This window comes from Aythya ferina, assembly GCF_964211825.1.
Source record: "Aythya ferina genome assembly, chromosome: Z".
Taxonomy (NCBI): domain Eukaryota; kingdom Metazoa; phylum Chordata; class Aves; order Anseriformes; family Anatidae; genus Aythya; species Aythya ferina.
The window spans coordinates 3,441,054-3,460,533 of NC_140299.1; the positions used below are offsets into that span (position 1 = coordinate 3,441,054).

At 42.3% G+C, this 19,480-nt stretch overlaps 1 protein-coding gene across 4 annotated transcripts in view; it reads left to right on the top strand.

Moving 5' to 3' along the window:
- Positions 1-1,547: 1,547 nt before the first annotated feature.
- EPG5 (ectopic P-granules 5 autophagy tethering factor) overlaps positions 1,548-19,480 on the top strand; it is a 49,596-nt gene continuing 31,663 nt past the window's right edge. For 2 of the 4 annotated variants that reach the window (XM_084503651.1, XM_084503654.1), the window contains exons 1-16: positions 1,548-1,614; positions 2,992-3,930; positions 5,385-5,628; positions 6,433-6,569; positions 6,927-7,034; positions 7,726-7,799; positions 10,047-10,155; positions 10,661-10,775; positions 11,221-11,371; positions 12,268-12,423; positions 12,774-12,931; positions 16,204-16,358; positions 16,880-17,020; positions 17,215-17,379; positions 18,646-18,768; positions 19,148-19,407. In XM_084503651.1, the coding sequence (XP_084359777.1) occupies positions 1,561-1,614; positions 2,992-3,930; positions 5,385-5,628; positions 6,433-6,569; positions 6,927-7,034; positions 7,726-7,799; positions 10,047-10,155; positions 10,661-10,775; positions 11,221-11,371; positions 12,268-12,423; positions 12,774-12,931; positions 16,204-16,358; positions 16,880-17,020; positions 17,215-17,379; positions 18,646-18,768; positions 19,148-19,407 (3,089 nt within the window). In that variant the 5' untranslated portion in view covers positions 1,548-1,560. Of the gene's footprint in view, positions 1,615-2,991; positions 3,931-5,384; positions 5,629-6,432; positions 6,570-6,926; positions 7,037-7,725; positions 7,800-10,046; positions 10,156-10,660; positions 10,776-11,220; positions 11,372-12,267; positions 12,424-12,773; positions 12,932-16,203; positions 16,359-16,879; positions 17,021-17,214; positions 17,380-18,645; positions 18,769-19,147; positions 19,408-19,480 lie in introns of those variants that run through there. The other 2 variants (XM_084503652.1, XM_084503653.1) reach the window with 2 other exon arrangements.

Consider the following 19,480-nt stretch of genomic DNA (forward strand, 5'->3'; position numbering starts at 1 on the left):
CCAGTGGAGGAACCAGCTTCCTCCTTGGTCCCTATAGGAAGGCTGGGCCTCCCTGCAGACCCCTATAGAGAGCCTCAGCCTTCTCCCAGACCCAAATAGAGGAGCCCAGCCTGCCCCTTCACTCCTTAAACAGGAGTCTGTTCTTCCCATGGACTGCTATCCACTGGGCTGCATTTCAGGACCAGTTTTATTTAATGTTGGGTGATTGGGATGCAAGACTTGAAAGGTATACCAAGTAAGTTTGTAGATGATACTAAGTACAGAGGAGCTGTTGAATCCCTGGAGGGAAGAGCGGCCTTGCATGGATAACTTGACAAATCAGACGGCTGGGCAATCAAGAAGTTTAACGAGAACAAGTAACAGATTCTGCACCTGGCACAGGGCAATGCTGGATACACATACAGACTGGGGGATGAGAGGCATGGGGAAAGGGATCTGGGGGTTCTGGCTGATGGCAAATTGAACACGAGCCAGCAGCGTGCCCTGGCAGCCAGGAGGGCCAGCCTGGGGTGCATCAGGCATGGCATGGTTAGTTGTTTGAGGGAAGGGTTTGGGTAGTCCTGTGTGGAGCCAGGAGCTGCACCAGATGATCATTGTGGGTCCCTTCCAACTTGGGATATTCTGTGATTGTATGAAACAGAGCACTAAGCCACTAGCATTTATTACGACCTTTATTTCTTGTCATATGTCTCAGGTTGTGAGGGACCTTAAAGACCACCCAGTTCCACCCCCCTGCCATGGACATGGGTGCCACCCACTGGAAGAGGTGTCCCAAACCCCATCCAGCCTGTCCCTGGGCACCTTCAGGGCTGGGGCACCCGATATTTCTCTGGGCAGCCCGTACCAGCACCTCACCACCCTCTGAGGGAAGAAATTCCTCCTAACCTCTAATCTAAATCTCCCCTCTTTTAGTTTAAAGCTGTTCCTGCTTGTCCTACTTCTCCTGCTCCGTAACATAACTGGCAGTGCACTTTTTGGGTGAGCAACACCCTCATTATCGCTTGGACAGCTGTGAAATTATCGATAGCTTAAAGGAGGCTGTAGCGAGGTGGGGGTTGGTCTGTCCTCCCAAGTGCCTGGTGACAGGACGAGGGGGAATGGGCTAAAGTTGCACCAGGGGAGGTTTAGGTTGGATATTAGGAAGAACTGCTTTATCAAAAGGGTTGTGAGGCATTGGGACAGGCTGCCCAGGGAAGTGGTGGAGCCGCCATCCCTGGAGGTCTTTAAAAGACGTTTAGATGTAGAGCTTAGGGATATGGTTTAGTGGGGGACTGGTTAGTGTTAGGTCAGAGGTTGGACTGGGTGATCTTGGACGTCTCTTCCAAACTAGACAATTTTGTGATTCTGTGACTCTGTAAGTCCAACGGGAATTGTTTTGGGAAAAACACCCAACAGGAGTAAGGGGGGAGGAGGGGGAGCGAAGCGGCGCGCCTCGCCCCCTTTCTGTCCCTCTGCGCCTCCCGTAGCCGCGGCGCTGCCGATTGGCCGGCAGCGGGCGGGGGCGGGGCAGCGGCAGGGGGCTCCTCTTCCGGCTGCGGCCGGGCGGGCAGAGGGGGGGCCATGGCGGAGGCCGTGAGGGGGCCGCGCCGGGTCCGGGCCCGGACCCGGGACAAGGTAAGGGACGGGGGGGGGGCTGGGGAGGGGGTCCCGGCCCCTGGGGGTGCTGCAGGCTTTCATGGAGGGGAGCACAGCCTGGAAAGCGAGCGCGGTGCCATGCCGCTCCGTAAGGAAGCTCTGAGGAGGCGCCCGGGTTCAGAGGGGTCTGGGGGTTGCGGTTCGCAGGGCCCCCGGGGTGTTTGTTCCGCGAGGCCCTCGAGTGAGGCGGTGTCTGGGCAGCTGGGGAATTGTCACTGAGCCCCCAAACCCGTCACCTCTTCCCCAGCCCTGGAGGGGTGCTGGGAGCTTTTCCTGATTTCTGCTTCGTGCCTTGTTATGGTATTTGGGTCATCCACAACCGGGGTGCTTTAACCTGACTCTGAGCAGTTTTTGCTTCTTGGAAGTGCTCGGTGCACGCACGCAGCCTGTGGGCACACTGTTAGCAGAGTGGTTATAGATGCGCCGTGCGGCTTCAGTTGCGCCAGGGGAGTTTTAGGTTGGATGTTAGGAAGGACTTCTTTACCAAAAGGGTTGTGAGGCACTGGAACAGGCTGCCCAGGGAAGTGGTGGAGTCACCATCCCTGGAAGTCTTTAAAAGACGTTTAGATGTAGAGCTTAGGGATATGGTTTAGTGGGGACTGCTAGCGTTAGGTCAGAGGTTGGACTCGATGATCTTGAGGTCTCTTCCAACCTAGAAATTCTGTGATTCTGTGATTCATGACCCCTGCTGTACTTTGGGAAGGAGGCTACAAATTTATACTTCAGACTAGGCTTGTGGGAACTGCATACCCCTAGGTGGATAACTTGGTGGTTTACAATTTTCATGTCACTTCTAAGTTGTTCTGCGTCTCTGGTCTGTAACACCTGTTTTCAGTAGGTATTTCCATAATGGCCCAGATTTCGTGGTGGTTTTCAGATATGATTAGGGGTTGCATTCTAGACCTTTCTTTGTTCTGAAGTTACCTTTTGAAAATAATTTTCAGTTTGTTAAGATACTTTTATAAAACTTGAGATGAATCCTAAAATAACTAATTGCTGTATGGTAAAATCTAGTGAGTTTTTTCCAAGAGGTCAGGCAGGGTCCTGTTACCTGGATTATTTATACATCAGTGAAACTCTGCCCTGGGTAATATGTAGCTTTTAATGTAGAAATATTGAGATGTTTGATGGAGAAGTGACCAAGACAGTAGACATTGGTGCACAGTGCTTAAGGGGCACTTAAAGACCAGGGATCTGTTTAATGCATTTCTTTTTACCTTTAATACCATGAAAATCAATCTGGTAAGAGGGGCTTTTTGTCAGTGATGTTGGCAAATGCTGATTTTAGTGATGGTGGGATTCGGGATGCCAGGAGGAGGGGTTTGCTTGTTGACGACACTGTGAATCTATTTCTAGGAGAAAAAGAAGAAAAGTAGCGAGGAATCCCGGACACGAGAGTCTGATGATGTCTTCCTCCCTCCCGTCGCAGAAGCATCTTCTCAAGCCAGTAAAGTACAAGTGGAACAACCTGGAGAATTCACAGAAATTCAGCTCAGTGATGATGTAGAGGATGGAAAACCTGCAACTGATGCACGTGATGTTCCCCATAGTAATGTAACTTCAGCAGACAAAGGATCTTCGGCAGCGACCCTAGAGCCTTCAACAGATGGAGAGGAGAGCAAAGCTGACCCCTCACATAAAGAACGTGGAGGGGATGTTGAGAAAAGTGAAGAAAAAGAGGTGGACAAGCCACCCAGCCCTGTGGAGGTGGCTGCTGGTGAATCAGGACACTCTGACGTAGCGGGCAGTGCCTCTCATCCTGGCGCAGCCTGTTCTCAGGCAGTAGTGGGCATCGCACGGGACAAAGGAGCTGAAAACGCGCAGGATGTTAAAAATCCTCTTGTCCGTTTCTCTGAGAAGCTTCCTCTCAGCACCTCACAGCTCCGTGACAAACCCAAGGCGCCTGTGCAGCGTTTGGGGCTGAAGTCACTGTACCCAGACCTGTCGGCTGAGCTCTCCTACGAGAGGCCAACAGTCATGGCTGTTAAACCCCTGCTGCACAACGAGAGGCTCTATCCTGAGCTCCCGACTGAGCCCGAGCTGGTGCCGTTCACCAGGGAGCAGCTGAAGATCTTTGAGCCGTGTTCATGGCTGGAGAATGTTGACTCCTACGCGGAGGAATTTGAAAGTGTTGCTCATCAGGACAGGCACGAGTTCTACGAGCTGCTCCTGAACTACATGCGCTGCAGGAAGCAGCTGCTGCTGGCTGAGGCGGAGCTGCAGGCTATGACGACAGACTGCCAAAATGCAAAGGGGAGATTGTGGACCTTTAAAGAAGAACAGAAAACTGTGCAGGTGCTGTCACTGAAGCTGCTTTTGGAGCAGAACTATTTGGATGTGATTCTGGACGCTGATTTTACTTGCTGTTAAGTTTCCTGTATTTAGGATGCTCCCTTCTAAAGTAGATGGTTGCCTTTGCTTTTCTTTATCTCCACTGGCCCCCAGTTCCAGATCCTGTTGACCCTTAAGTCAGCTGATGTAAACTCTGGCGAGTGCATGGCAGTGGGATTTGTTTTAGTGACCTCTTTTGGAGTCAGGCTTATCCGTAGTCAGTCAATGCCTGTGCCCAGCCAGTTCTGCCCACAGCACTGGGTGAGGTTGGTGTCGCAGTCCTTAGAGGAGATGCAGGAGCTGTGTGGCAGAGTAGGGCTGGCTGGGGGGCTCCAGAAGGACTGTAGTGATGGTGTCCCCTCTGGCCTGCTGCCTGTAGTGACACTTCTTGTTTACATCAGTCCTGGCGGCTTCCTGCTGTCAGGTGGCAGATGCAGAGGAACTTGAGTCATGCTCACAGGTGACCCTGCTACTGGAAGCACAGTTCCTCAGAGTTTAATGCTGAGAGACATCTGCTGTACAGAGCCTTTTCCTTTTTACTGGGGAGTAAAAGTGTAATGGGCCTGTGTCACTGAGCCTCTTCGGGCTCTGTTTTGTGTTGATAACTTTCCTTGAAAGCAATTTTGGCTTCACTGAAGTCACTATTTGTTATTGTGCGGCTGGCTAAGCTTGCTGCCTCCTGGTTCAGAATAATTGTTACCTTACTACTAATTTAAAAATTTTATTCTAATAACTACTAATTTAAAAATTTTATTCTAATAATTTCAAAAATATAGGGCCAAGCTTCCAAAGTGCATGGTCTGAAGCATGTTTTCTGGTGACGTGAAAGAATGATGGCCTGTTATGTATTGTGGCTTTCTCGTGCTGAAGAGTTAGAGATAGGCCAAGGGAAGATTGTTCTCACTATTTAACTCCAGTTTGGGGAAAAAGAGTACAGTTCACTTCAGAAATTCTAAATGTATTATAGGGAATTGCTATCAACAGTGAGTTCTGAGAGCTTAGAAAAATATTTAGCTTGTTCCACTCTATATCTTAGGTTTAAAATAATAAATCCAAATATTTACAGAAATCTATGAAGTGAGAAGCAGGTGCACTCAGTGGGAGCAGAGACAGCTGATTTTGCTCACATCTTTCAGTGATACAGGCAAGCCACTTTAAGTGTACCTCTAAACTTCAGTTATTGAGGGTTTATGAGAGTCGTGTTTTTCAGAAGTCAGGGATGTGCATTTTCAGTATTCAGCAGCTTTGAAAAGTAAGTAGAATGCTCCCAAGTGTTTGTACACCTGTAAAGTGGTCCCCTATATGAAAGCTGTGAAATCTGTTGAGGGGAGGGTTATGTTAGGGTTACTTTCTGTAAGCAACACTTGACCATGCAAAATGAGAAAACCACTGACATAAAATACTTGGTCGCTTTACAGGGTGTCTGTGCAGATCAGTGCAAAGTGACAGGTCACCATCGCTACCAGACCGTGGAGCTGAATGAAGGTGTGTTGGGGGAGCTGAAGAAGCTGTTTGAAGCCAAAGCAGAACACGTGCACCAGACGCTGGCACTACACTCGTACACTTCGGTGTTATCTCGGTTGCAAGTGGAGTCTTATGTGTACAGGTTGCTGAACAGCTCCTCCCTGCTGAGGTCGGTGGCTCTTCAGCAGCAAGAACAAGGTGGGTGAACGCTGCCTGTGCCCGGCACCTTGTTCACCTGGAGTTTTGGAGTCTTGTGGTGGGAATTGTACACCAGAGTGTTTCTCCTCTGATCCTAAAACCTGTTGGTTTTATGGAGGGATCAGTGAAATACTTTTCTTGCAGAAAACCTTCAGTTTTCCTACATACTGGAAAATTGAAGTTGAATGCAGGTGTCCTGTCTTCTGTCTAGGCTGTATCCTGCCACAGATTGCTGTAGGGGAACATCAGGTGGGATGGGACACCTGCAGTCCAAGCTCTTGTCTAAGAGGCCAAATAATACAGTCCCTTTGCAAAACTGATGATGCACAAGTTTGAAAACAGAAGGATATACCTCCTGCTTTACTTTTTGGAAGGCCATTTGAAATCTCACAGCTCTATTAGAAATCTTTCTGGCTTTCAGGCTAAGCACGTTACTTACTCGGGTGTCTACCAGTATCTTTTAGCTAAAGTATCCCTCCCTCAGATATTTCTCCTCCCTTTGTCCCTTGCCCCCAGATAGTTTATATGTGTAGTAAATATTGCCTCTTACAAAGTTGATGTTGAGGGAGGGCCTTTTATGAGAGCAACCATAGGATATTCTTCTTGCAATTAGCATCCAATACTTAATTATAAGGTTAAATGAAATATGCTGCATAGGTGTTCTTGTTTGTCAGTTTTGGCAAATGGCTGTTTTGAAATACCTTGTTATCTACAAAGTTTTCTGTACAGCCCCAAAACAACAACTTATGCTACTCTTCTGAAAGCTGCTCCTCAAAGCTCCTTAATTCTTTTCTTAATTTGCAGTTTCAAAGCACTCTGAAAATCTTTCTTCAGACTTGGGCCACTTGAAAGAATGTATCAGCGTTCTCTTCAGTTTCACTCGCAGGCTTATCGAAGATCCTCAGTTTCAGAGTGACCTTCTCATGTGGCTGCAGAGGCTGGTGAGGGAGTGAGCATGATAGAGCTGTTTGATCCAACATGTGGGATGAATTCAGAGAGGACTTTTTAAATGTGTATAGAGTACTAATGCTTCTATTTTGGAAGTTAAATTATTCTAATTAGCAGTTTTGAGAAACTTCTGTTCTTGCTGACCTCTAAATAAATTGTTTCTTAATAACCTTGTAATTAATTTTGTTGTTTTGCACTGTGGCTCAGAGCCAAGCAAGCAGGCTTTTAAATACTGTTCTACTCTAACTTGCTCTGAAAACTGAGGCTTGCTGGAAAGGGAAATGAAGAAGTGATATTATTCTATGTAGCAAGGATATAAACAAACACTGAGATTATTTACTTCCCTTTAGGTGTCAGTGCTGCAAAGAATTGGCTGTCCAGGTGACCAGCTCTTCCTCTTCAACCACATCCTTCGATGCCCAGCTGGGATCGGTGAATGGGCTGTTCCATTCATTCAGGTGTGAATGTTTATTTCTTTATTGTGGGAAGGTAGGAGGGGGGTTGACGGGTGAGATTGGAAGTGCCTCTGTGTGTGGTGTGGGAGGAATGAAGAAGAACAGATTTTACAACCTGCCCATTGAAATGGGACTGGGCTGCGTTTCCCTGGGAAGTTAATTAGCTGGGAAATTTCAAGGGCACAGAAAAGGGTTCATTTTGTATAGACCAGAGGGAACCTAGGTATCCATAGGTGTCAGGGCGTTGTTTCAAAAAAGGTGTCCCCTCCAAGAGGGGAAGATGTAGGAAATCTAGCTCTAGGAAAAGATTGCAGTTAAGCTAATTGGGTAAGGCGAGCCATGAAACAAAAGGGTGACTGGAGGTAGCATTGTAACTTCCCCTGTGCTCAGCTTCCCACTGATGTGCAGGTGTATGTGAGAAGTGAAGAAAAGTTGTCTTTCTGTGTACCTTCTTGATGTTTGTTTCCTTTATTTTTTTTTTATACCTGTACTCTATAGTACCTCATACTGTGCCATAGCAACACTTCCTCCAGGTTATCAGAACTGTCTTTTCCACTCATTTTTTGGTCAGACTAAAAACTATCTATAAATGTGAAACCCAGAATATGATTTTTTTCTGGTAAAACTGAATTCCCTTTTGTTTTACTTGGATTGAGTTTTACTTATATACTTAGACTTCTGCATTTCATTCCAGATCAAAGTCTTGGATAACCCATCAGGTGTCTTTCATTTCATGCAATCTCTTGCCTTGCTTATGTCTCCTGTCAAGTAAGTATGGAAATATAATTTTATAAATATGATCTGATGATTTAGTAGTAGAAAACATGATGTAAAATCTTGTGCAACCCTGAAAGCACATTGCAGGCAAAGTCGTAAAAGCAGGCACAAATATGAGATTCGTGGTTAAAGTCAAACCCTTTTTATTTATTCACCTTGAAATACAGCCTTGGCAGCACGTTCTCTGACTGCACGTGGTATGATAAAGCTTTCTTTTAACTGTCAAATAGCTTGTGATGGCTGACTTCTTTTTTTAGTGAATTCTGAAATAGTTCTTGCTGTGTTTGATGGCCTGATCAGAATGCTGCCTCTGCAACATATGGGCTTGAATAAAGGGTTTACTAAATTGGTGTAGATGCTGATTGTATTTCTTAATTTATTTTTTGTGCTTTTTTATCGAGAAGGAGTACATGATGCTAGGAGATGCTATCTAATGAAATTAATCATTAGAGAAAACTCCTGTTATGTACTTCAGATAAAATGCATATCTTGCCCTGACCCATCAGACTTTAGTGTTGAAGAATCAAACTACTGGTATCTTGATAGTCGGACCCTGTATTAACTGAGACTTTGATTAGTGTAGACTGTTGTTTTTAAGGGTTTTGTTTTACATTTCATCTCTAGAGGTGCTTGGGAAAACAAATGTGTCCTGAGGGTATGTGTATTGTTGGTGGGGTAAGATTTTGCTTTGAATGAGGACTGATTCAAGGTGTACAGGGTGGCTCTCTCAAGTGTTTATTATGCAGGAATGCACAGACTTCGGTGGCTGTACTTACTATTAAAGATCTGATGCTTCTGTAACAGCTGCTGTGTGTCAGGAACCAGTTTCACTTCTAAGCCATATTTAGAATTGGATTAGTATTGTGAAATTCAGAATTGTGAAACTGTTATCTTAAAATTGTATTTCGTTTCTAGTATGTTTGCATTATCAGTGTGGCTTTGGACAGATTAGGAGGGTGATGTGGTGACAGAGATTTTGTTGCATTGTGTTCAGAGTTCTGCCTGTACATAATTCCTTTTAAAAGGAAGTTATAAGTTAAATTTTTTAACATCTGTATAGCCCTTCTGCTTGTTCATTTAACTTGCTGGTATATATCTGAACAGCTGAAGATATTGATGGTACAGAGTCTGAAAACTAGTATCCCAGCCTTACGATGGTCTAACACATGGAATTGGAGCTGGCTTGAAGTGAGGCAACTCTTTCCTGGAAGTTCTTTAGCTGTGGTAGCTCAGTGTACCTAAGCCCAGTCCTCCTAATGTTGGCATGGCATCCAGCTATGCAGCTATGACAGTTCTGTAGTGCAGCTAGCCTGTGCTTGTCCTGCTAGTCATTGACTCACCATGTGATAGCTTTAAGTAGTTGTACCTCTTCTGAAAAATCATATCCTTTTATTTGATTTCAGGGGTTCTTCTTGCATGAGGATAATAGTTCTATTTCTTTCATATTAAAATATGCTTTTTATACAGGGCTGACAGCCATTTATAGTTCTCAGAATATTGCAGACTGAGTCTTGTAAGGCATTAGGTTATTTGGCTTACTTGTCCTTGAATCTGTTTCGAATATTTTTCTCTGGTATCGGTTAATCTTGGTAGATAGCCAGGTGTCACACAGAAGTGTCACACAAAGTGTCACAAATACTTGCTTAATTGCCCCCTGGTGTGGGGAGGAAAAAATAAAATGTGAAAGTACAAAAACATGTGGGTTGAGATAAAGACAGTTTAACAGGTAAAGCAAAAGCTGTGTATACAAACAAAACAAAATAAGGAATTCATTTGATGCTTCCCATCAGCAGGATGATGTTCAGCCATTTGCAGGACAGCCGGGCTCATCATACAAAAGGCTTACTTGGGAAGACAAACATCATTGCTATGAATGTGTCTGCTTCCCTCTCCCTCAGCTTTTATTGCTGGTCCTGAGGCATGGGATATCCCTTTGGTCAGTCTGGGTCACCTGTGCTAGCTGTGTCTGCTCCCAGCTTCTTGTGTAACCCCAGCCTCCTTGCTGGCAGGGGAAGCAGAAAAGGCTTTGACGCTGCAAGCACTGCACTAACTAAAGCATCTGTGTGGTATCAACACTTGTTTCAACACAAATCCAAAGCACAGCACCATACAGGCTGCTGTGAAGGACACTAGCTCCATGCCAGCCAAAACCAGTATGATCTCTTAACTGAAATACGATGAAATTCTAAGTTTTTTATCTTTCAAATTTTTGTAAATTGATTTTTTTCTTTAAATCAGAAATAGGATGGAGTTCATGTGCCACATGAAACCAGCTGAAAGGAAAAGCTCCTCTTCCTCTGGGAAAGAATCTGGAAACTGGACACTAGTAGACGAAGGAGGGGAAGAGGTATAGTGAATGATGTTGTTTTCTTTTTGTGCTTTTGTTCAGGCTTATTGTATTGATTTTGTGAAATGGAATAAAGAAAACTAACTGCTGTTCAGATTAAAAGCATCATTTGAACCTTCAATCTATTTTACTTGCCTTTTTCTCTGTGATATAAATGTAGGTAATGGAATTTCCAGAAATTAGTAATGAGAGATTGAATTTAAGGGTGCTGTTGCATACAGAAAGCACGGAAATAGTGCATTTGAACAGTTGTCCAACACAGCTTCTGCAGTGAAGCTAGTGTAGCATTGTCTAGCTCTTTTTTTCTAGCTGGCAAGTGCTGTTGTGTAGGGGCACACAGACAGGAATTTAGGAGCTTCTATGTGTGGAAAGGAGAGTTCATTTGTACTTTTTGTTTTGCAAAGCAAACTGGAATTAGCAAAGTAGTGAAGCCGTTCTATCATGTGTTTTATTGGTAAAATTAGTATTCTTATTAGTAAAACTGACTGTTTGAATTCTTCTATAGGATGAGGATCCTGAAACAAGTTGGATTCTGCTTTTGGAAGATGACTTGATTGCCCTATTGTCACAATTCCCATTTCATGAACTGTTTCAGCAGTTTCTTGGGTTTAAGTCTGCAGGTAATCAGCCACTATAGTGTTTCTCTTTGTTTTGCTTTTTTTTTTTTAATGGTATTAATGACCACAAAGTCACAGAATGTTACTGCATTACAAGACTTTTGAAGTGAACTTATATAGAACCGGTACAACGGCTCACATACTAAATATAGATGGAAGTATATGTTATTTGCATGGGATAATTTAAAAGACTATAGCAATACTAGTGTGTAAGTATTCTATTAAGTCTGTGGACAAGTACATGAAGATAACTGCTCGCTAGAGATCTTATAACCTGCTCAGATGACTTGTACTTTGATACTTAACAGTTATTTATCATTCATCTCATAAAGAAAATACAAATTCACTATCTAGCTGGCTAATAATAAAAGTGTGTAATTAAAAATTACTTAAGTATCCAGAATTCATGCATATTTTTGAGACTTAGTTTTATCTGTCTTGGTCATAGGTACTTATTTTCCTGAAAAAACAACTCCCCAGGAGATGATGAAGATTTTTGCTTTTGCAAACTCCTTAGTGGAACTTCTGTCTGTGGGGTTAGAAACATTTAATAGAGCACGGTACCGACAGTTTGTGAAGAGAATTGGTCAGCTAATAAAGTAAGAGAATATCTTCTCTGCAATATGGTTGAATCACTTTCATGCGCTCTGTTTTATTTTTTAGAGCTCCTTAATGCATACGTAAATAAACCCAAAACATTTATTGAGTAGCTTTTGTTGTGAGAATTGGTCAGTTTAGCATTAGCTCATGGGTGAATCTGAAATCCCAGAGTCCTTGACCCCAAAGCTGCCTGTGACGTGAAGAGCTGCAGAGTCTAAATGCTGTAGCTACAGAAGAGCCAGGTGAGCTGAGGAACACCATGCTGACTTCACTCAGGGTTGTGTGTGGGGTCACAGAAGTTCAGCAATGTCTCTAATTGCTCCATTTATAACTGGTGTTACTGCCTTCTTTCTGTTGTAATGTAGAACTGTTTTTTTTTTTTATAATTAGCTCCTTGAAAAATCCTTGTTGCACTAAGCAAATGTAATTGGAAGCTAGAAGTTGCTCTTTGTTTCTAAGTCTTTCAGTGGCTTATATGAGTGTGTTGTTGAGAGGGATGCAGTTGAATCAAAACCAAAATCGGTTTTCCTTTGTGCTAGTAGAGTGAGAACTTAATAAAATTTTTCCTGTATGGGATTTTAGTGTATTGCCATTTAATAAAGTAGGATTGCGTTAGGGCTTGGAAGTTCACATACAAATTAGTTTGATATAACAGAATATTACGTATTTTTTGCTTGCAAAACCAAGGAAAGATAAGAATTTTAGCCTAACCCTGTCTGAAGTGTGGAAGGAAAAGTACATGCTATTTATATGGCAGTTTCTGGAAACCAAGGCTTAAACCAAGGATTAAATATGTCTCTTGGAACTAGACCAGAGTGTAGCTGCAGAAGTCTGTTTCTATCTGGTGATGACATACTTAATGATCCCTCTGCAACTTTGTTGTTCTGTTGTGTAGGATGACACTCTGTCATGTGAGTGACCACTGGGCGCAGTACGTTAGTGGCAATAAACAGTATGGATCAATAGCGCATCCGTACTCTGTGGAGAAATTGCAACTGGAGTTCGATGAGCTGTTCTTCAGAGCTGTTCTACATGTTCTGAAGGCAAAAAGGTAGGCTGTCCAATGTGATCGATACTGACTTCATCTTGGAGTGAGATACTTGAAACTAGGAATTGCATTAGCTTTAAGGACTTCATGGTTTCAACAAGACTGCAGTATGCAGGATTTTTCAGCACACTGGTAGTGTCAAGATGGGGAGGAGCTGCACTTAAATTCTAGCACCTGACAGAAGCTCTGGGGAATTGTTCAGTTCAGAAATAGGTTAGCTCAAAAATAGAAGTACTAAAACAAATCCTCACGTTCCTAATTCTGTTGTACAGCAGAGATGTGGGTGTATGGCTCCTTTTCAGATATTGGGATTTATCAGGGTGAGACTCTTTGCATCTCTTCAAACCTTACAGGCTGGGAGTCTGGCTCTTCATGTCTGAGATGCCTTATGGAACATTGTCCAGCAGCATGCTTTGGAAGCTCTTCTTTGTCATGCATTGTGCAGAGAGTGAACACCTGGAAAAACTCTGCTCTTCTCTACAACCTGCTGACTGCAAACAGAGGCTCAAAGGTAGAACTCCTTCATTCAGAACCAATTTTAATAGATTCAGCTACAGGTGCATCGGCAGCATGTTTAATTCTTTGCAGGTTCTGCTGTTAAATGCACCCTTGGTAGCATGACAGGTCCATAGGCCTCAGAATTAACTTGGATAGTTCATGGGCTTGCAGCAAGTGTCTGACCGAATGCTAATTTTAGTGGGGATTAGCATATCTACTGTCCTTTTAGCTTTCTGTTTGTCAGTGCTACTGGCTGCTTCAGAGCTTCAGGAGTGCCATGTAGTAACAGTCAGGATGGCCTTCAACAGAGACTTAAATCCTGAAAAACAGAGTTAGGAATCATACACTTTTTTTTTATGAGCTGTTGACTGTTCTTGAGTCTTCAACTGTTGATAGCTGTATAAATACCCCCATCCTCCTTCTTTACCTAAGCTTGGTAGTTCTGGCATTAGTAACTTACGTTGCTAGATATCTACTTATCTTCACAGTTGCAGATGTTGCCCGTATTTTGTGTCCTTTTTGATGCTTCTCTTGTCCTGTATGCCACCATTTATTTCTGTTTTTCCTTTATTTCTGGCCTGCGTTGATATCTGCAGCTATTGTAGTGGTTTCACATGTAGCAGAGTTACTTAAAAGCCAGTTTGAATGCCACCTTCTCTTTGTTGTCATCTTTGTGGAAAACTTACTCAGGGACTTGATTGACAGGGAGTCAGGTAAACAAAGCAGTAATTCCTTACTTCACAGCCTCTGTTCTCTTGAGGTTTGCTCTCGCTTCCTGTCAGTTTTACTCTTCAGCTAGATAATGGGCCAGATAGCTATCACTACATCAGCCAAGCCTTTTGATGGAGAAGTAGAAGAAAAAGGTGATCTTCAAGTTACTGAGCGTCTCAACTCTGTTTAAAACTCAGCTAACATTCAGGGCAGTGCAGTCAGAGTGGGAGAGTGATACCAAGACTCTAACTATGTATATTTTATTAAGCGCTGATCTGTTTTGGCTAGCTTGGAGCTAATCAGTAACAGTTATGCTGTTTCAGTGAGGACAGTCTTGTTTCTGCAAAGGTTTTTTTTACTGCATCTCAAACAAAGAGAACATAATATGATGTGGTAGATTGCAGCTCTGACACAAACAACCATTTTTTTTTTTTTTTTTTTTGATCGAGCATTGTTCTGCTTCTAGCTAACATTTTGTGTTAAAGTCCCTGGTATGCTGATGCAGGATATCTTTATTCTCTTCATTCTTCTCAGTGGTTTATGTCAGCACTCTGGTATTTTTTCACAAATGTCTAGACAGGCAATATCAACAGTTTTTAGTGAAATCCATCTAATCCTCTGAAATAGTTTATTTTGCTTGACATTTACCAGTATAGTGCTGGCTTTATTTCCTGTATTCCATACCCTAATACATGAAGACCATGGAATTAACATTCTCTTGGAAGAGTGGTCCTTTATTGATACTTATGGAGATGTTGCTCCACTGAGATGAGATGGAGTCTCTCTTCCTCCCTTGTTCACTGTCTGCGTTCCCCAGTCCCAAGATAGGGCTTGGTGGGAGTTTGAGGTTGGCATGGGGGAACTGCGGTGTGGAGCACAGGTACAGTGCAGGGGAGGATGTGGCTAAAGCAGGAAGCTGGGAGGCTGCTGAGATGAGTCTTGCTGCAGAGAAGGTCTAGGGTATGTGTGCTCAGCAGCTGGCTCCAGCCCTCTCCTTTCCTTTTACGGTCTTTGACTTTACCGGATCCTTTCTCTCTTCTCTTCTGTCTCCCTTCTTGTTTAGCTGATTTATGCCTAATGAAACACGCAAATTGTGGTGCAAGCGTGGTAAGGTTTGCAGTTACTGGTTCATTTGTTGCTTGCCCATTCTACCCCTTCCCTAATCTGTGCCTCATTCTGCTGGGCCTTTTGATGTAATAATGACCTGGTCATCTTCTGTCCTTAAGCATTACCTTAAAAAACAAACAAAAATTAGCTAAATGTAAAAACAAAACAACAACAACAACAAAAATGCTGCTAAGGGTAATGGGTAGTGTTTGGTAAGGGAGATAAATGGATGGGGTGTGTCTACTGCATTTGTTAGGAGTGAGATTTATGTTACTATATGGAAAAACTTTACTTAAATTGCATGATTCTCCAGCACATCATTCATGAGATGCACAGGCTGTACAAGTCTGATCTCAGGTTGAAGTACGTTTGAAGATTCTTGAAAGCACTTAACGTGGAATCTAAGCCTAGTGGAAGTGTTTAATCACAAGTGTGCTAACTGCATGCTTCTGCTGATTAAGTAGTTGAGTACCACCAGTGCTTGTTCAGTCTACTCAACTGGTGTGAGAAGATCACTGTAAACCATTTCTGCTCATATGTTAAGCTTTAGGGGAAGTAGGCCATTATCAAAACCCTTTTACAGCTCAAGGGCAGTTTTTAATGCATACTTTACTTTTCCATGTAGACGCTTCATTTTTTTGGAAGAAACTAAAAACATGTTATTTTTCAAGTCCTGTTGGGCTTTCTTTGTGCTCTTCCCTTCCTGTTGTCTTCCACCACAAGAGATGGAATGTTTCTTTGGTTCCTTGTCATTCCTGTGTTTAAAGAAGTGACCTCCTTGTGCTTCTGTGCTACTTCAGTTCCCTGTTTTCAGATTTTTCCAAGCTAGTGTATTCAATAATTCTGTTGTATTATTTGAGAAACTTGAATTAAGCTTTCCTTGTAACTCTTGGACATATTTTAGACCCAGAGCTAGATGCTTTTGGTGTTTCTATCTGTAACCAGCATAGAATAATCTCCCTAGTTTAACTGCTGCTTGAAATCACATTATTTGAAATGAGCAGTGTCTTTTGTCTTGACTTGATCAAAATCTCTCTGCTGTCCTTGTGTAGGCTTAGTTTTAATTTTTTATTGACTGATTGAGGATGGAATTTAATGGACTTTAATCTGTAGAATTAATTGCTGCAACCCATAATGGAAGTTGAAATGCTGATAACATTTTTTAAAAAACAGATTCAGGTAGTTCTTCCTGTGAGTGATCAGCGCCATGTAGTTAAAATAAAATATTCCAGCTGTTCTTGAAGTAGGCTTAGCTTTCATTTTGATTTACTAGTGTATTTACTGAATTGCATGGGCTCACTGCATATTACGATGCTTCTTGCACCTGTTTTTTTTAGTCAGCTGGTACAAGAACCTCTGAAGAGAGTATGCTTTATTAGTCATTCCTTCTCCGTTTTTGAATTTGTATAATTGTATAAATTCTGATTATGTATGTCAGATAACACTTACACCGTGTGACTTTTCCAGAGCCACAGCACCTTGAAAATTTTGAAAAGTATCTCCAATCAATGAACTGCTCAGAAGAAATTTGTCTACTTACCACATTTGCTCAGATGGCACAAGCCAAACGGGCTGATGTTGATGAGGATTTTATCAAAATCATTGTTCTGGAGATCTATGAGGTGAGAAATCTTACTGGTCCATTCAGGAGACGGATGAACAATGCTCTCATCTTTTCTAACAGACATAAGTGTGAAACATTTATGGCTCCTGTAGTTTGTTCAACTGCAAAATGAAGAGAGCTGTTTCTGAGCTTTATAATTTATTACTGAATTAAAATGTCCTAAAGTGCTTCCTTCTGTGGAGGAAGAACAGTAGTCTTGAGACCAAGATGGAATGAAATAAACGGAAAAAAACCATGGTGTGTTCTTTTTTCTCAAGTTTAACTTGTAGCTCTGAAATACCTTGTGTGGTGTGTTGCAATTTTTTATTGTTGTTGTTCATATGTTTAGTTTTGGTCTTCATTTTTGCCACTGTGATGTAGTAATTTGATGAGCTGTTAGGACAGTCAGTTTTAATGTGGCATTTATCAACCTTGTCCAAAATCACGAAGAGCAGTTTGGTTCTGTATTTTCAAAAACAGATTTTATTGCAGTGTCAGTATCAACCATAATGAGTAACTTCTCTCTGGTCATCTTCTCAGGTGTCATATGTTAGTCTTTCAACAAGGGAGACATTTTCAAAAGTTGGCCGTGAACTCCTGGGAGCAATTGCCAGCATCCATACACAGATTATTTCTGTACTGCTGGATAGAGTTAAACAGACTATTGAGAAAGTTGGAATGGTAAGTTCCTACCTCTGTCATTTAAAGTAGACACCCAGTTAAAACTAGGTAGAGATCATACAGACCAGGTACACAGTATGAATGGATCAAGTTAAAAACCTGACTGTTTTTTGACTATATCACTGCATAAGGGTATAGTGCTGATTGTTGTTCCACAGTAAGTATTGAATATACTTTTTTCTCTCTTCTCGAAGGTTTCCTTGTATCTGTTTAAAGAATTGCCCTTGTACCTGTGGAAGCCTTCTTCATCTGAGATAGCACTGATTCGAGACTGGTTACTAAATTACAGTCTAACAACGGTGGAGAATAAACTCGCCTGCATTATCTTGGAAGGTCTAAACTGGGGATTTGGTGAGCAGGTACGTATTAATCAGGAGGCCTGCGCCTGGACAGTTTTTCAGAGGAAAGAAGTATTACTCAACCTAGGACTGTTAACTAAACTTGAAAAATAATTATATGCTATTGATATGACTACTGTATCTTTGAAGGCGTGGGATGGGAAATTCACAATAACTTTCTAGCCTTCTGCTGGTATTTTGTGGTACTGTAGTTGAAACTAAAAGCTTTAAGCAGGAGTTCCTTCTCTCCTAAATGAGAGGGAAATAGCTGACAAAACAGCTGACTGGATATTTTTTGTTAGTCACTTGATTTTAAGATACCTCTGACTGCAGAAATAAAGGAATCCTTCAAGTGGTATGTATGAGAACATCCAGGTATGTTTTTCCCACAATGCACAAAAACCTCAGTGATTGAAGTAGAGAGCTTTCAAAGCCCTGAGCGTTACTTAGATGACCAAAAAACATTCCATAGAAAGGTTGCTCCAGGAGCTTCATCCATTTGGCGTTCAATCCAGTCTGAATGTGGTTTTCTGTTTGTTTTGTTTTTGAGAGAGAACCAGAAATAAAGTTGGGAAAAATCCTTTTGCCTATGCTCGGTGATACATTTTAGTATTGTAATCTGTGCACGTGATCATACTGAACTCTTCCCCTTGCTGTATTGATTCTTGGAAATGAGGTTTGCCTTACTTTTTCTCCCTATTTCTTGACGACACATGAACACAACGGAATGGTAGAGAAAACTACCATTAAGAAAAAAACTACCAGTTAAGAAACTGTCAGGTCTTTGCTTTGCAATAACAGTCATGTCAGAGGTGGGGAAAATAGTTCTTTAAAGTGGCAGTTGATAAGAGGAATTATTATGTTTTGATAAAATTTGTAGTAGGTTCTGGTTATTCCATTTTTTTTTAAAGGCAAATTTTCCAGTGCTTGTACCATATAAATTAAATTTATGTATCCATGTATCTTTGGATTAATTACTGTAAATCCCATGATGTGCATGATCTAATGGTTATGATCACTTCTGGAAGTAATGCAACTGTTCTGCTTCGTATTGCCCAATATGATCTTGTTATCTTTCAGTGTTGGGCCAAAATTCTTCTTACCGGTAAAGGTTTTGACCAAGCCTTGCAATACTTATTCTCCTTCTGGCCATGTAAACTAAGGGTTATTTTTAGTGCAACTTAATCATATGGTTGCAAAGACCTTTTAAATGAAGCAAAGTTGGGTTTTTTTTTTTTTTTTTTCTTTTAAATGAAGTTTTGCTGTGATTCTTGATCCTGTTTTTAGCAGGATACTCTTCATCTGGATCCAGCTGTCCATTCCGAAGTTGCATTGATGGTTCTGGAAGCATACCTGAAATATCTCTCCCAGAAACCATATGCTGGGCTGCTTTCTGAAAGCATAAAACAGGTATTTCTTCTTCAGATTTACAGGGAATAATGTACTGCTAGTGATACGTAGGAAGAACTGCAGCTGGAGACTTCTTTACTTTCTTACTTTTAAGACCTATGCTGTCTTAGTACTAGAATGTTAAAATATCCTAGCTCTCAGTATTTTTCCACCTACAGTGCTCTCTGAAAATGCTGTTTTCTGTGGAATGTTTGTATGAGAAATAAAAGTTTCAGATTGGTCCCCTTGTAGGTTGATACTGTTACTGCTATCTATATTCTTATGGTACTGTGATAGAAGAAGTCACTCATCCAAGCTAACCCAAGTCCTGTGCTAATGCTGTTCATGCCATAGCATAGCTGTGCTTCCTCTCATTCCTCTTCCTTCTGCTTTCTTGCAGGTCTCCTACTTAGCCAGCATTGTTCGTTATGGAGAAACACCAGAGACTTCTTTTAACCAGTGGGCATGGGGCTTGATTTTGCGGTTGAAGCTTCACAGAAATGACCGTGGCATGCAGCATGGCTGGCCTGCAGTGCCTGTGTCTGACAGTATGCTCGACATGACAGAGTCAGTCACGCTTCACCCCCTCCTGAAGGCTGTTAAAGCTGGCATCCCCATCGGCTGTTACCTGGCACTGGCCATGACCATGCTAGGTCATAGGTAAGCGTGCTTTGTGTTTGCTTTGGGAGGAACAGCCCAGTAGCTGGTGAGCTGAGGGCTACTAACATCTTAT